The sequence below is a fragment of the Grampus griseus genome, assembly GCF_964374135.1.
Source record: "Grampus griseus genome assembly, chromosome: 10".
NCBI lineage: Eukaryota > Metazoa > Chordata > Mammalia > Artiodactyla > Delphinidae > Grampus > Grampus griseus.
The window spans coordinates 90903601-90921561 of record NC_139004.1 but is presented as its reverse complement, the minus strand read 5'-3'; the positions used below and the strand labels follow the sequence as shown (position 1 = coordinate 90921561).

Below are 17961 nucleotides of genomic sequence, written 5' to 3'. Positions count from 1 at the left end.
AGCAACTTGGCGAATTTACATTTTGTACCTCTCCCTTCTACACTTACCCCTAGTCAACTTCCCTTTGGGGCTACTAGCCAGGGTTTCTACTTCTACAAAGACAAGAAAAGGAGGGAATTATTCTCAGGTACAGTTATAGGTTAAGAATTAGTAGGTTAGTTCCTCTATCTTCAATGGCACTGCTTATCCAACAGAAATATAGTGTGAGGCACATAGGTAGTTTTAAATTTTCTAGTACCTACATTAAAAGAAAGTAAAAACAAACTGGCAAAATACATATGTTTTATTTAACCCAACATATTCATTTCAACATAATTGATATAAAAATTACCAATGAGGCATTTTATATTCCTTCTTTGTAGTAGGTTTCCCACATCCAAGGGCAGAAGTGCAGACACAGAAAAGAAAGCAATGTGAGGATGGACGCAGACATGAGAGTGATGTATCTAATACGAGCCAAAGAAGGCCAGAGACTGCTGCCACAGCCAGAAGGTAGAAAGGAGCAAGGAAGAATCCTTCCCTAGAGTCTTCAGAGGGAGCATGACCCTGCCAACATCGGATTTCAGACTTCTAGCCTAAGAATAGTGAGAGAATACATTTCTGTTGTTTTAACCCACTCACGTTAGCGGTAATCTGTTACAACAGCCCTAGGAAACTACTACAGAGTCCGGTAACTCAGTTTGGACTGGCCACATTTCAAGGGTGCAATAGCCACATATGGCTAATTTGAGCACAATTTTTAAGTCTGTAGAGGAGAAGTCCTCTGTGGTCATTTCTCAAAACCTTGCTTTAGAAATGAGAGCCTTTGAGATAAGTCTTAATTGAGATCTGAAGGGGTGAGCCCTCTGCCTTAGAATCACTTCTTTCTGAAACAAAATAATCTGTTACCTTTCTTAAGGCAAAGGATTCTTGATTACTCTAAAAAGACAAAACATCCCAGCGATCCACTAGGGGTTCTGTGAAATAAGAAAACTATTTTTCTTTTATCTCTCTAAGCACAGAACTCACACCTTATTGTTCACCAGAATGATCAGTAATTGTACTCTAGCTGTAGGCTCAGGAGACATTCCTCCTTTATTTTCTGCTCTCCAAAGATGCTGCAACATAATTCTATTTCCCTTTAAAATTAAGAAATAACGTCTTTTTTGCGTTCATTACATCACAAAACAGAGAAAGAGCACAGGCCAATATCATACCTGTTAGTGGTTCACAGGCAAGGAAATAAGGCTCAGCAGAAAAATTAAATCATTTCAATACTCAGGACACCTCTTCCACATAAAAAGCCCTTCCTTTGTATCGTCAGGTATTCAATAAGTTGCCCTGAAAGCCAGACTGACTTGAGTATAAAGGCAGCATATGTACTGGGGGAAGAGTAAACCACTGGGTTATGAATCAGAAAGCCTAGGTTCCAGCTGATGCCATTGATGTCAGGAATATAACCTTGAGCAGATCCCTAACCAATCAGAATCTCATATGTAAAACTGGAATAATGACAATTTCTGCCTGACTTGCCTCTCAAGACCGTTTACTATGACTCTCAAGCTTTTGGAAGTATCAGTCTCCTGGAGGGAGAACGTGAACTCACCTCCAGAGATTACGATTCTGTAGGTCTGGCCTGGGGCCCAGGAACCTGCATTTCTGATAAGTTACCAGCTGACACTGTTCATCCACGGACTACATTTTGAGAGCCACTGGTTTGTAGTATTTTACAAGATGGTAAGCCCCATGACGACAGGCACTATGTGTCGATAGATATCATAGCATAACTGTTAGAGGCCCTGGCTTTTGAGCTGGATAGACCTGTATGAGCAGGACCTGTATGAGCTCTAATTCCTTGGGCAGGTCATGCAACCCCTTATCTAGGAAATGTGTTGTTCTGAGGTTAAATGGGATATTGCACTCAAGAATATGATACTACATCTGGCACAGAAATGTTCAATAGACGTTTACTCTTAATGTTATTATTGTGCCTGTCTCTAGCCCTAACAGATTTGTTAAACACACTGTTCCGCAAATATTTTATAGACTAACAAGTGCTAAACAAATTAAGGGCATTATTAGGGTGGTGTGGGGCTACATCCTCATCAAACTCTGTTCTTGCTACAGATGAACTACATGGTTAACATCACTAATGGGAGTCTGGGGGGTGAAAAGAATGGAAAGGAGTCTGCTCGAGCCCAATCCATCACATGCATTAGGGTCTTCTATGTGCTCCTTTCTTTATTGTAGTTGTTTTGTTTTTTTTTTTAGCAAAATGCATTTAAAAATCTTCCATCATTTTGAACCACCAGATCCTTCTCGGTTTAGAACCCCTAACTCTGCAACTTGATAAATTTCTAGAAGGCCCATCATAAACACCTCCCCAGCTTTTTTCCCAGTGCCAGGCCCCCAGATAGTTGGCTCCATTGGCACCTGTCCCAGGGGCCTTGCTGCCAGGAGGCAGACCCTAAAAGTTGTGGCTGCTAAACATGCATATGGCTGCCCCCTGGCTTGTTGCTGCTGGTGGTGATGATGGTGATGATGGTGATGATGATGATGATGATGATGATGATGATGATGATGATGATGATGATGATGATGGTGGTGATATTAACAGCAAGTAACACTTAGTTCATGTTACTAAGCCAGACATCTTCCTAAGTGCTCTACACATATAAATAAGTTTAATCAATTTAGGTATTTATTTTTCAGAGAAGCTTATTATTATTATATCCCTATTTTATAGATGAGGTCACATCTGTAAAGGTGGGGGAAGGGCGACAAAGATGCTCTGAACTCTGCTTCAACCACTGAAGAAGAGCGAGACACCCATGTGCTAAGAAGCTGATAGTAGTGGCATCAGCAGCAGCAGCAGTGCAAAGAGGACAGAGATGATCTTTCACTTAGAGCTAAACTACATTCTTAGAGAAGCACAATCCTAGCACCGGCAGGTCCTCTAATATGGGCTAAATGACTCAATGAATGACAGCTCACACTCAGTGTTGCTTGCAAGGATCAGACACTGCACTAAGTACAGAGCACATATACATGATCTCAATCCTCATAAACACCCCAATAAACACTTATTTTGCCCATTTTATACGTGGGGGAAAAAAAGCAACCCAAGACTTAGGGGGAGAAAATAGCTTCATCACACAGCTGATAAGTGGCAGATCTATTTCATTTCAAAACCCATGCTCTTAACTTCCAGGTTCACTTCATCTCCAGGTGGTGTTTCTGGTGTGGTAGGAGATGCCACGGCTATTCCTTCACCTGCCCTCAACCTCTGAGGCAGTATCATTGATCCCACATTTCAACCAAGCATTATCACATTAGCTGATATTAAATGCATACAATGTTCGGATTTTTCACTTGTCTGTTTTTCTCCCCTCTTCCTAATTTATTTCATTCAACAGACTTCAATCTTTTTTTTTTAATACAACATGTCCCAGACTCTATCAGCAAGGGAGTTTTATTTATAGTTAAGACAACCAGCCTGGCTGAGCATGCCTAATGAAGCCATTAATGACTTTGCTTCAGGAGAGGTCTTAAATTGAATATTTCTAATAACTTTTGGTTTGTATCACTGCTACTATATGTCCATGCCAGTGGGGATATAAAATTGCTGCCAGTTTCTCTATTTACCTCAACATCTTTATTACTGATTAATATTTTCCCACCATGAAATGTATTTAAGTACTTAAATTGATATTCAAAAGGAGTTTTCCATTTGCTGTTTATTATTTTTTGGGTATACTTCTCCCTATTCTTTTCCTGAATTTTCTTCACTGGAGTCACTGCTTTTTAATCTAGTTATTAGCTTTCTTCTTGCTAAATCTTTCTACTACCTTGGCTTCATTTCATGGCCATGGTTTTGAGACAGCACAGAGAAATAGGAAATCCATTCTTTGGCTGCAGTCAGCATGACTCTAAATGCACTGGCCAGCCAGTTTCTTAGAAAGAGAAACAATAAAATAAAAATTCAGTACAGAACTAGGCTTTGCAGTAACTGCGAGAAAACTGACATTTACTCAACTCTCTTTTGATCTTAATTGAACACTTGTTACTTTTGCAAAAACAGGCAGTACTAGGTTTAATATCTGTCTGGAATTATTTGAGAGCTGTCTGTTCTTCTATTTATTCTGGGGAAACATGAGAGTCTTGAGAAGTGAAATACTGTTCCTGGCTGCTGCGCTGTGAGGCCAAACTCTGAAACTCACTTCTGTGTTCTCTGCATTCTGATGGGGCCATATGGGCATGATGGTGGGGAGCAGGGATGTTTTAGGGCAGGTCCTGAGCTTTGCAGGAATGTTTGATTAAGGAGTAACTCGATAAGATTGTGCTTATCGAGTTCTACTATCAATATCAACAAATACTGGAGGTTCCTACTGTACATCTGTGTTCTCTGACCCTAGAATAAGCCAAAACCATCTACGGCCTACGTTAGTCTTAGTGATAAAGACACTTCCTAAGCCTAAGATGCCTTCTGAGGACCACTGGGCAGTGTCTCCACATGCTCTGACTGCAGGTGGTGGCCCCTGGTTTGCATTTCTTACTGTCATAGATTCAAGCTACACCACTGTGGTTATTCAACCCAGGCCTCCTCCTTGCTCCAATTTTGAGAACACTCACTAATCCCAGAATACGCCTCACGTGAATGACACAGGATGCTTTCTGCCCTGCCCACCCCAGATGCAGCTGTAACAGCAGCAGAAATTTTGTGAACAGACCAACAAAATGCTTACATTTGGAGAGGATGCACTTTCTCAAAAAGAAATAACTGCTGAAGTTGGTAAACTGCACCACAGAGATGGGAATAAATTTAGCCTCTCTGAAACCAACATCAATTGAGACTACATCAAACATACATTTTTTTCACCCATTCACAGAGGGTTTTTAAATGTCTTCACACCTCTTGTTCCATATGAACATATGGACCAGCCATTTTATTCTTTTTCTCAAATCTGCCAGTGTGAACAGAATCAGTAACACACAGTAAGGCATAGGATCTGTGGGAAATTTCGTATTAGATGAATACAGTTTCAGGCTTAGCTGTAACCCTTCAGCATACATATCTGTCTTTCAAATCATGTGTTTAGCTATAACTATACATTCTTAGAGTTAGAAAGAACTTTAGTAACCATCTGTTCAACACTCTCATTGTACAGAGGTGTAAACTGAATCCCAGAGAGGCAAAAACAACTTTCCCGGCAGCTGGCTAATAATAAAACTAGTAAATAGTAAAGCAAGTAAAAGACTAAAACTACCTGGTTGCAGGACCTGGATAATACTTCCAGGCATATCTATATAGAGGCAGGCATGCATGTACTCACATAAGTCCTTACACGCATGTACACATATGGATCCACAGCACAGTCAACATCTCAATCATTTCTGTCAAAACCATGTTTTCTGTCTGGTTTCGTCCTAATTACTGATATGACCAATACTGGGCTGCTCTTCTGCTACTAATTGGTGTGTGCATGCTTTTGGTTTGGATTCCCCCAAAAGCAGAGCCTGAAAGAAGGACTGGAAACAGTTTATTTGGAAGATAATTCCAGGAAGTAGGAGTGAGAAGGAGAAGGTAGAAGAGGGTACTGTGGGCAACGGGGCTTCAGTCTTGCTGGGGACCTCAAAGGAACCGTGTAGAATGTGCCTAGGCGTTCTCCTTCTAAATGGCAGGCCCTGAGACCTTTATCTACTGATTCTCATGCCCCATTGTGTGAGGACTGCACTGAAGAAGAGAGTTAGTTTCTCAGAGTTCCCCTTGCTTGTGACTAGAGAAAGGCTTGAGAAACAAAAATACAGAACAGGGACAGTCAACCCAGCTGTGGTTGAAAGCAGAAATGGGCGAGGGGATTGGGAGATTGGGATTGACATATATACACTAATACGTATGAAATGGATAACTAATAAGAACCTGCTGTATAAAAAAATAAAAACAAAACAAACAAAAAAAAGAAATGGGCGAGGGGGTGCTGCCCCAAGAACAACTGATACACAGTTCAAGGCACAATAACCACTTTTAATACTTCATATATTTCTATCTAATTTAAACAACTCAGTTGTATGTATTAGCCTCAGAGGTGGCTGGTTCACTGCCTTAACATGAAAGGGACTACAGCATGCCTTGTGTCCATAGTACAGCTTGAAATTGGAGACTGGGTCTCTCTCTCCTTTCTGGTCAGTAGGCAGCATTTGTTCATTTGACATATGTTTATTTATTTAGTGAATGGCACTATGTACTAGGCATTTTGAAGATACTGGGCATACAGCAGTGAACTAAAAAGATAGAAATGCCTGCCTTAACAAAGCTTCAGTATGGTCAGGAAAGACATTTTGCATAAAGACAAAACTTATAGTTGTTCATATATTGATAAGAACTCTGAAGAAAAATAAAATAAGAAGAGGGGTATACAATGTTGGTGAAAAGAATGATTGCTATTTTATTTTATTTATTCACTGTGGTCAGTAAAAGCCTTACCAATTCAGTGGCATTTGAGCACAGACCCAAAGAAGGCTAGAGGGCAACTGATGGGAACATACAGGGCAACAGCATTATTGGAAAAAGTCAGTAGAAAGATCCTAAGGTCTACTTACTTGGCACTGTGTCTAATAACAAATAAAAACTAAGCACTTGAAACAGACTTCGCAACCTTGTGGGCTAGGAACAGCCTCTCCCTGGAAGACCACTTTGATTTGTTTCATACAGCCTTTCCATTTTTATTTTAAAATTAATTTGAGTTGGTTGGCAATGTTAAATAATTAGGAGATTTATTCATAAAAACTCAAAAAGCTGGGAGACCTGGCATATAGGACCAGAGCGGTGCACTGGCTGGCACTTTAATGGGACATGTTTGTTCCAGTTTTCTGCAGTCACCAGCCTTCCCTCTTGTCAGCAGGACTCACTATTCCTTTAAGACTGTTTCATTCACTTGTTAGCTTCCTTGCTCTTCCAGGTAGTTGGGTTATGTGTTCCTTGTTACTGTGTTCATCAGTAGTCTTTTCTGTTTTTTAATTACTGTCAGAGACTGAGTCTAGCTTTGGTAAGAGAGAAAATATCCATTGTACCATAAATTACTAATCAATTCCTTAAACGATTAGCAGACCTTTCAAGGTGCATCCCTTGCAGGAGGAACCTGTTTATATATTCGGGTCTTCTATCTTATTTAGGGAAAAAGATCAGGAAAAAGCATATTTGAGATTCACTAATTATGACAAACATAATAGACATAAATTATTTTCCTTGCCAAAAACTCACCAAGAAATATATGACTAAGGAAGTATAGAAAAGGAAAAGAATGAACAGTTAAATAAATCTGTTCAAACTTCAGAGTGTCGAGTGCTATGTAAATTAATAAAATCAAGACAAATAGCAAGAAAACAAAAACATTAATTAAAGCTTGACTTTACTTATACCAAAGGAGGCATATGGTAAGGGAATATTAATGCCATGTAAACCAGTTCACAAAAAAGACTCACCAAAACATCAATATACTGATTTCCTACAAAAAACTAAGTGAATAAAAAAAGACACAGATACACATCTTGGGTGAAAATTCCGAGTTTTTCAAAACACCACTGAGGAGGTTAATGGCTTCCTTGATTTTCAACCCTTTAATTTCTGATATCTACTCAGCACAGCGAGATAAATAAACACATTGCTTTGGTCAAACACTGAGAAATCGATTCATTATGTTATGCTTTAGAGAATATGTATATCCCAGAGTCAGGAGGAGTTACAGCCAGATTATCTCAGTTAAGGACTTTGGGGAGGGTCAAGGGTCATGAAAAGACTGGAGAAAAGGAAATGAGGCACAGAGCCTGAGGCAATGGCTTGGGGAGGGGGCAGAGATAAAGCTCCTGACCAGATGAGGGAGAAAAGTAATAGTTCTAAAAGAGACAGCTAGACGCCAACATGTCCATGATCAGGGAATGGCGAGGATGCTATGAACCTAACTAAGGCAAGAAGTTTAGGATTTGAAGGTAGGGCATTCTGAAGTTTGTTAAGTGGATGGGGTTTACATTTAGAAAAACGCAGAAAGAGTGAAAACCAAAATTTAAAGAGTACATTTGCAACCATTTACTGGACAAATCGACAAGACAGCCACAAGGCTGTATAGTGAGCTGGTCAAAACTATGGCATCTGGAGTTAGTCAGCTTTGGGTTGGAACCTTATTTTCTTTACCACCTCCTGGCTTGGTGACCTTGGGTGAGTTTCTTAACTTCTTAATGCTTCAGTAATAATATTAATAATAATAGCGACAAAAGTAAAAATAAAGAGTAAATACTTCCTAGTGATCATGAGACAATGAAATAAAAGTACACGGAGTGCTTAGCACAGTGCCTGGCATGAGTAAGGGATCCATACATGTAAGCACTACCATTACTACCTTTAATTACTCAACAATTGCACATAATCTGCCGTATCAAGCTGTCGGTCAATATAGCTATAGAACGCAGCTAATAAGAGTTCTGTGTCTGTCTTGCTTAGGAGTAGATTCACAGATATTAACACAGAGCTGTCTCCTTGTAAAATACTCAATAACATTATTTGAATGAATGCATGAATCAAGGTCATGATGATCCAAAAGTCATTTTTTGTTTTATGTTGTAAAAACACAGATATATTCCAGGTGTCCCTCTTGGACTTGACACTCTGAATAACAAAACAGGCGTACTAGACTCATTTCAAAAAGACCTGGAAAGACACCCGCCATCCCAACCTGGAAACCAACTCTCAGTGCATGCTGGACTTAGGCAGCATCAACAATGAGTTATGTATGTCAGCTGGTAGGCTCCTATCTTCCAGAAAACCAAGAAGGTAATAAATAGCATGTTTGAACTTTTTAAAGCCCTTGTCTAGCGGGTGACCATGAGAGTATGGTAAAAGCCTTGTGTCTACGCTTTCCGGCTCCTGCTAAGCTATAGGTGTATTGCCATGAAAAAGAAAGTATCAAATGACGGAGTGATACCAACAAAGATATTGAAAGAGTCACCCAGATAAACTTCCATCCAATGACATCAAAGTAGGCAATACTCTATATTATCAGTTTTATTGCCCAATATCTCTGTGCAACTGAGCACTGGAAGGAGCAAAAATAACAACTTTCAAACTAAATAATGGCTCAAACAACTGTAAAAGGACCACACAGACAGGTGAAACATCAATGTCTAGCTTTGGATACAACACCATGGAAAGAGGCACTAAAAGACTATCAGGAGAGAGTATTCAGAAGTGTCAGCAAACGCTAGTCATAGTAGCGCGCACTCTTACGATTTTATCATTGCCATCTAAAGTGAAGGCCCGTTTTTGAATTAGTGTGAAATACAGTGGCATTTTTAAATCAAAAAGTTCTAAAATGACACTCTACCTGCAAGGCACAACATGAATGATTGCAGCACCAGCAGTTCCCATGGCAACCTCATCTTCAGTTTCTGAGGTCAAAGGAGTTTCAAGTCCAATAACAAGTGAATAAAATAGCTGTTTCTTTTAAGTTGTATTCAACCTTTAATCTGTGGGAGAGAAGAGACAATACAATGAGATTTGGGAATACTTCTCCTTGTGCGCTCTGAAAATTTATCCTTACTTGAGTACAAATAAAAATGCTTCTGGAAAACTACTCTTGAAGAAGAGAAGGCACGTTAAATTTTGAATTGAAGCAAATATGGCTCCTTTCCTTCTTCCCAATAATACTTGGGCAGAGACTGAAGCTGGTAGGTCCCTGTGGCTACTAAGCGCAGGTAGGAACAGCTTCTGATCAGATGTGAACCAACCCTTTCCAGTCCCTTAGTTTCCAGGCCCCATTCTTATTTATTTTCCAATTAATAATACACCCAAAATAGTGAATACAGAAGAAATTCCACTGAACAAAACAGGGCTAGCATTGGTGGACTTTAAAGAGAAATTCTGAAGTCTTAGAATGGAGTTACATGTGTGAAAAATTATAACTACCCCATCAATTCAAACATTTTTTTCCCCCAATGCTCCATGTTCCATCCCCAAAATGCAACAGAAATATGCAGCTCCAATGCCTACAGAGAAAAATCCTACTAAGTATGAGTAGCTGTCTACTAGGTCCTTTTGGACAAATCTAGAGCATGAGTAAGAACAGTCATTTTTCTGTTAGCCAGGAATCTTAAAACAGGAGAACTCCATGGTGAAGAAAGGCTGCTTGTTCTGTGTACGATGTACAAAGCAGGTAAGTGGACAGGTGAAGCAGGCAGCATTCACGGGCCCTTGGGAGGCAAGGGTACATCCTGTCTGAAGGGGCAGGTACCCCCCCCCCCCAGCTCATGCTGATGGCTAACATGTGGGGCACAGACCTAGGGTTGCAGAAGCACTTACAACTTTTCAAAGAAAAGTTGAAAACATTATTGTATTTTGAAAATCTCCCAAGTTTTAAATGTTGGAAACCACTTCAAAAGATTCTTTTAAAACATCGAGGGAGCCAAACACCACCCAATTGCCTTCAGGTACCACAGTTTTGCAACATGACCTCGGTAAAACAGAACTCACACTGTGCTTGGCTTGCTCTCATCCACTCATCCCTTCTCCCATCCATCCTATGAGCCAGACATGGATTTATGCATCTATGGAGTGCCTTTTGCTTGCCAGACACTAGTGAGGCACCGGACCTGCCAAAATGGAGATCCCAGCCGTATGTAGCCGTAAGAATCTCCTACTCCAGTGGGGTCAGTTACCTGCAGTTTCATAAAACTGCAACACAACATGCCATTTTGAAGGAAGGAGGACAGTTTCCGGAGATGAGCTCCGGAAGGAGCTCATCATAAAGGAGATGAGCTCCTACTGGTGTTTGAAAGATGAGAATGATGCTTCTTCCTATTCATCATTTAACAAAATAAGGGAGAAATCTAGGAAAGCAGAAAACACACTCTGTTTACAGCTTGGGCGGTAACCAGTTCCCAGGTCCTGGTTACGTACCCCACCCCGTCTCTCTCCCAAGGTTGTTTCAAAAGAAACGTCCTGGTTCAGTACATGAAACCTCTTTGAAAACCACATAGCACCATACGAATGCTAGATATGATTATTATTGTAGTCCTGATATTTTTTAAGCTGATAACCTGGGTCTTCTCCTCTCACTGCCACTTACCAGAGCGAACACAGGTTTACATGAGAACATGGATCAACATGGACTAACATGAGCTCCTCAATCAAGGGCTCTTAGCATTAATTGATGCCACGTGGTCACTCAGAAGCCTTTATGTTTACCATGAAGCGAACAGAAAGTGAAGAACCATCATTAGAGAACTCATCTTTCTTTTGCGTCCTTAAATAGCTCAGTTTCTGATAAAGCCAGACTAGATATGTTGTGAAGACAAAAGGGACTCTTAACTTCTGATGTGCTGATGTGGCGTAAAAGTGGGCTGTGTCTCTAACTGGATATGTTCAGATACTCTTCTGACATGCATGGTAATTAGGCCATTTTAGATAAACAGGATGTGCTGATCAATGAAAACTATTAATGTCTTTAGCAAATGATCAGGGTATTAATAATTAATTTTGCGACGGAAATGTCATCTCAGACCAGAGGATTGATCTACGTTGTTAAGCAGTTTCTTGAAGCAATTAAAATTAGCTTAGAAAATGTATCCAATTACACCGTAAAGATTTAATTCAAGATAGGATGCTATTTACAGTGTGTGCTCTCTTAAGAGCTGTAGATTTTTAAGGATGAAGGATTTCAAGAACCCGACTGGCGTTTATTTACATCCAGGTGAGGCTCACCTTCACTAATCAGAAATAATGGGGTCGTTGATGGTAATTCGCCTGGTGGGCAGTCCTAACCAGAGCACAGGGTTTTCTGAAGGGAGCTGAAGATTGACGAATCTCATGTGGGACTGTGGTGCAGGATACAAAGTTTCATAATTTCCGTTTTTCTGCCAGAACCAGACAGCAAGCTGTGGGATGAGGTGAGAGTTATGGCAGTAATAGATCTCCCCTGCAGCCTGGAGCTCTCTCTGATTTACCCTAAGGTGGCTGTAGGAAAAGGTAGTGTACTCAGCACTAACTGTGGGACCTTGACCGAGAATTAGACTTGTAAATCCTGGGAGGGGGCCACACAATGAAACAGGACTGGGTTGCTTTCTCTGGCTGAGCCAGAAGGATATGAATAATTGAGAATCCCACAGTTTATCTGTACACATTGCTCCACACAGCCAAACTCCTCCAGCCTTCAACACTTCAAACAATTCTTATATAGCAAGAGTCATGCTAAAGAACTCAGTCTAAAGTGTGTAAGACAAATCATGACTCAGTTCTTCCTTAAACATCTTGGTTTCCAAGAACCTACATGCAGGGTCTCATCATATAATGACTGCTTTTAGCACTTTGCTAAATTAAAATTCTGCTGGTATCCAAATGCTCTAATTCATCTCAACAAATAAGCAGGTGTGCTTACTGGGGGCAGGGACAATGCTAGGGGTGGAGGTGCAGAGGTGATGGAGGTAAGGGCCCTATCCTCAAGGAGCTCACTGTTTACTTGGCAAGAAAGGCGATTAAACCAGGCATTATATTTCAGTGGGATTAACATAGTAAATCTATTAAGGACAAGGTGCTGAGGATGCTAAAGGAACGTCACCTAACTGAGCCAGGGGGTGGGGTAAGGCAGGGGCTTCAAGAATGCTCTCCAAAGGGGCTAACAGTTCGAACTGTGTCTCAAAGGATAAGCAAGAGGGAGGAAGGAAATTCTAAGCCAAGTGGCAAGGGCAACTGACAGGCATGAGAATTTAGAGAATCTTCAAGTTACTGCAACACAAGAAAATGGAAGGAGCACAATGGGCGGACTCACACCTGTGCTCTAATCTTGGCCCTACATTCTCCAGCTGTGTGGCTCATCTGTAAAATAACAAGAATACCCATCATCCAGGCTTACTGTAAGGATTAGTGAGAGGGTATGGAAGGCACCAAGGTCAGGGCCTTGACACTTAGTAGCCACCCTTGCTAAACATAGTACAGCACTGCCTAAGCCAGGTACCTGATGCCCGAACAGTCTTGAATGCATATTAGAGAGTTTGGACCTGAATCTGAAGACTAGGAGAGGGTGGAAATGACTTTAAACAGGGAGAAGTTCTAAATAAACTTGGTTTCCCTGTATGGGGATCTGCTTTACATGCAATCCCCAGAAACAGAGAATACCTACTTTCCCCATTGCTTGTCTCCTCTGCTCAACAGGTGAACTCTAATTACGAAGTATACTTCCAATATTCAACACAGTTTTCAAAACCTCATGGCAGTAAGACAGAGTGGGAAAACACTGGATTTGGAATCAAGTGAATTGAGTTCTTTCTTCCTGGTTTTGCCACTAGTTATCAATTTTGGGGAAGCCACAACCTTTGTAAACATATTTGCTTATCTATAGTTTGGGACTCATACCATGAGCCCTATCTTTCTCACACGTGGTTGTAAGATTTAACTGACCTATGTTTTGAAAGTGAATATCAATTATTCTTATTGTGTAGATTCTAATTCAAATCCCCTCCGAGATTTTAAACTTTACAAAGGTAGTAATATTTGTTTCTTCATAGGTATTTAAGAGGCTCATGGAGAATTACATGGCACAGAGCAGGCAGTCAATAAATAGTATGTAAATGAAAGCATAAATTTAACATCTTTCATGGATCTACTATGTACTTTTACATTCCCTTCTTATTTAACCTTCATCACAACCCTGGAGGTCAGGTATCACTAATCCTCTTTAAACTTATAATCTTGGAAATTAGATTATGAATGGAACTTGTTCAAGGTCAAACATCTAGAAATCATCAGAGCCAGTATTCAAATCTAGGTCTTCATACTTCAAGTACTGTGCTCTTCTCTACCACAGCAACAGAAATGTAAATAAAGCAATGTGTCTTTAAAGGGGAGACATAAAGTTCTGGTGGTAACCCTCCTAACTCTGCTTTTCATGTTGCCCTTCTGCAGAATAGAAACCAGATACCAGGGAGCAGAGATACAGAATCTGCATAATATTCATAATGCAAAGTAGAGCATGGGTTTCAGAGCTGAGCCCTTGTCAGAAGAGTGCATTTCACTAGTGTGAATTCAGAACTCCTTGTGAGAGCACAGCTGGGAATGCTTCTTTCCCTCTAAACGTAAGAACAACAGGAACATTTGTTTTCTTCCTAATTATTATTTAGGATGCAGCCATTCTTAAGGCAAGAATTTTAAAAAGGATCATCCACAGTTCCCAGTGTAGAGTTGAGCATTTTCTAACTCTACAATTAACTAATAAGCGGTGCAGTCAATCATAATGGCAAGGAAGCAGTGAGCAGAACTGAAAGCAGGAGACACATTCAGCTTCCTCAGAAAGCAACCTGTCAATCATTTCAAGGGAAAATGGCATACAGTCAAATCTTAATATTTAGTCAGTCAACAGATATTTATTGAGTGCTCATTATTCAAATGGTAATATGCAGAATGCAAAGAGTCAAGGTCAAGGCCTCTGCCCACAAAAGGATGACAACTCAGCTGGGTAGGAAAGATTACTGACTATATAACTTAGTTTATATGGCAACTTAGGGGTACAAATAATCTATACCTTCTTATCCTTATGGTATCTGGTCTACAGGTTCCTCTTGGATAATGAAAATTCATAGCAATCAAATTAGCTTAATAGATTTTCTCCTTGTACCAGCTTTTTATTCTATCTTCTATAAGAAACATATTTCCATGTCTATTTCCTTGAGGTCTTCCCTACTTCAGTGGAGACCGAAATAAGTAGTCTGCCAGGAATGTGAAAAAATGTGTGTTGCTTGGTTTCTCTTTGGATTGCTTGTCCCAAGCATCTGAAAGTATTAAGAGGAAAGTATTAAGTGTAAAGAAGATGTAAAAGGGACTGGATAATACATTTGGAAAACTGCGCTTATTAACCAACAGGTAGGCACGCATGAGATGGAATTCCTTATGGAGATGGTACCCAGCTACTCAGTGGCTGATTGGGACTCTATTTCCATCATAAGATCACATTACAGAGGACTTTGAGGACAGAGGGTCAGCTAAATGGGGACAATTATCCCCATTTTTAAAGGCTTTCTAGGCAAAATGGTGTCTGCCACTTGTGGCAATTCTAACCAGAAATATGATGATTACATTAAGACACACTCTGGCATAAAAGCCAGCTAGCCAACATCTTATCAACTCAGTCACTGAAGGATATCTTTCAGACATTCTGAGAGCCAAAAGAATTCTACACACTATTTATGAAAAATCCCATATTAAAGTTTCTTAGAATATATAAGCACTACCACCTTCTCAACAAATATTCTCCTTATAAAACCTTATTCTCCTTTGATGTTAGACCTTTACATTTTGCTACTCAGGAGACCATCTTAAAAACAAGAACTGAAGTCATTGCAATAATCAAAGTGTGTTATTTCAAAAGATCACTGGATTGAGATTCAGAACAACTGGGTTCGTAGCTCAGTGCTGTTATTTGCTCGCTGGGCAAGTTTTTTCACCAATAAAAGTGGTCTGGATCAGACTGTTTCTAAAAATCGTTTAAGTCCTGTTGCATCATTACATCAGAAAAACGGTGCGTATTCAAAAGATTTCATTCAATAAATGAATGGTGGTCACTCTGCCTCTGTCATCACCAATTAGACATCTCACAATTTCTCAGATGACATCATCTTCTCATGCGTCAAAGTTGTCTGAGATACACTGCTTTTAAGCTCTATGTATGGTGCCGTTACTGCAATGTAATCCCAGGCCACAAATACATATTCCCCATTCACAGTCTCCACCAGGTAATCACTTACTGTACTACTTTCTAAAGCTGTATTTAATTTTTACTTTTATTAAAGTAATACATAAACATAGCTTAAATACCTACTCCTACTCCCCTCAGAGAACTGCTTCCCAAGGAAAATAGGTTGCCTTTCTGATACGTAGCGCAATCTGCACCAAAAAAATGCTTATACTACTATATCTTGATTTGGGGTTCTTATGTATTATTAGTTTCTTTTATGGATGACAATAATTCAGCTTTCTCATATAATCACTCCCAATGACAGACACACATACACAACACACACACAAATGCCTGGTTCCACTGTTGTCCAAATTTAGTTACATTATTTAATTTGGTTAATAATTTTTCAACTGAGTCCCAGAGTAAACTGCTTATGCTTCCTTTCCGTAAGAGTTGGGTTTTTTAACACTTCATACTTTCCTCTTTATTTGCTTAGGTTTCTAGGTATATATTACAGATTCATTCTAAACATTCTACCATATCTAATGCTTTCATTATGTTCAAACACACCTTGTAGCCCATCAGCTTTAATAAATACTTATTTAGGACATGTAGATACTGAACACTTTTACATTTCAGTTGAAAAACAAACAGATATGGTTCGTGTTCTAGAATCCTTTAGATGAAAACACAAAAGCCTTGCATTCAAAGATATAATTAAATATATTATGCAATTATTCATATATGAAACTTACATATTTGTGAGTTTCCAATACAACATATGTAATTAAAAAGCAACATAAAAGGATATGTGATTAAACTATTTTTTTTTTTTTTTTAACATCTTTATTGGGGTATAATTGCTTTACAATGGTGTGTTAGTTTCTGCTTTATAACAAAGTGAATCAGTCATACATAAACATATGTTCCCATATGTCTTCCCTGTTGCGTCTCCCTCCCTCCCACCCTCCCCATCCCACCCCTCCAGGCTGTCACAAAGCACCGAGCCAATATCCCTGTGCCATGCGGCTGCTTCCCACCAGCTATCCACCTTACTGCGTTTGTTAGTGTGTATATGCCCATGACTCTCTCTCGCCCTGTCACAGCTCACCCTTCCCCCTCCCCATAACCTCAAGTCCGTTCTGCAGGAGGTCTGCATCTTTATTCCTGCTTTACCCCTAGGTTCTTCATGACATTTTTTTCTTAAATTCCATATATATGTGTTAGCATACGGTATTTGTCTTTTTCTTTCTGACTTACTTCACTCTGTATGACAGACTCTAGGTCTATCCACCTCATTACAAATAGCTCAATTTCGTTTCTTTTTATGGCTGAGTAATATTCCATTGTATATATGTGCCACATCTTCTTTATCCATTCATCCGATGACGGGCACTTAGGTTGTTTCCATCTCCGGGCTATTGTAAATAGAGCTGCAATGAACATTTTGGTACATGACTCTTTTTGAATTTTGGTTTTCTCAGGGTATATGCCCAGTAGTGGGATTGCTGGGTCATATGGTAGTTCTATTTGTAGTTTTTTAAGGAACCTCCATACTGTTCTCCATAGTGGCTGAACCAATTCACATTCCCACCAGCAGTGCAAGAGTGTTCCCTTTTCTCCACACCCTCTCCAGCATTTATTGTTTCTAGATTTTTTGATGATGGCCATTCTGACTGGTGTGAGATGATATCTCATTGTAGTTTTGATTTGCATTTCTCTAATGATTAGTGATGTTGAGCATTCTTTCATGTGTTTGTTGGCAGTCTGTATATCTTCTTTGGAGAAATGTCTATTTAGGTCTTCTGCCCATTTTTGGATTGGGTTGTTTGTTTTCTTGTTATTGAGCTGCATGAGCTGCTTGTAAATTTTGGAGATTAATCCTTTGTCGGTTGCTTCATTTGCAAATATTTTCTCCCATTCTGAGGGTTGTCTTTTGGTCTTGTTTACGGTTTCCTTTGCTGTGCAAAAGCTTTGAAGTTTCATTAGGTCCCATTTGTTTATTTTTGTTTTTATTTCCATTACTCTAGGAGGTGGGTCAGAAAGGACCTTGCTTTGATTTATGTCATAGAGTGTTCTGCCTATGTTTTCCTCTAAGAGTTTGATAGTTTCTGGCCTTACATTTAGGTCTTTAATCCATTTTGAGCTTATTTTTGTGTATGGTGTTAGGGAGTGATCTAATCTCATACTTTTACATGTACCTGTCCAGTTTTCCCAGCACCACTTATTGAAGAGGGTGTCCTTTCTCCATTGTACATTACTGCCACCT

General features: G+C 39.7%; 1 protein-coding gene across 4 annotated transcripts in view; it reads right to left on the bottom strand.

Annotated features, from left to right (window-relative positions):
- The window catches only part of CNTN4 (contactin 4), a gene marked incomplete at both ends in the record, with an annotated part of 493058 nt that extends 483650 nt beyond the window's left edge, over positions 1-9408 (bottom strand). For all 4 annotated transcript variants that reach the window (XM_082664454.1, XM_082664456.1, XM_082664455.1 and 1 more), the window contains one exon: positions 9354-9408. In XM_082664454.1, the coding sequence (XP_082520580.1) occupies positions 9354-9408 (55 nt within the window). The remainder of the gene's footprint in view (positions 1-9353) is intronic.
- Between the last annotated feature and the right edge of the window lie 8553 nt (positions 9409-17961).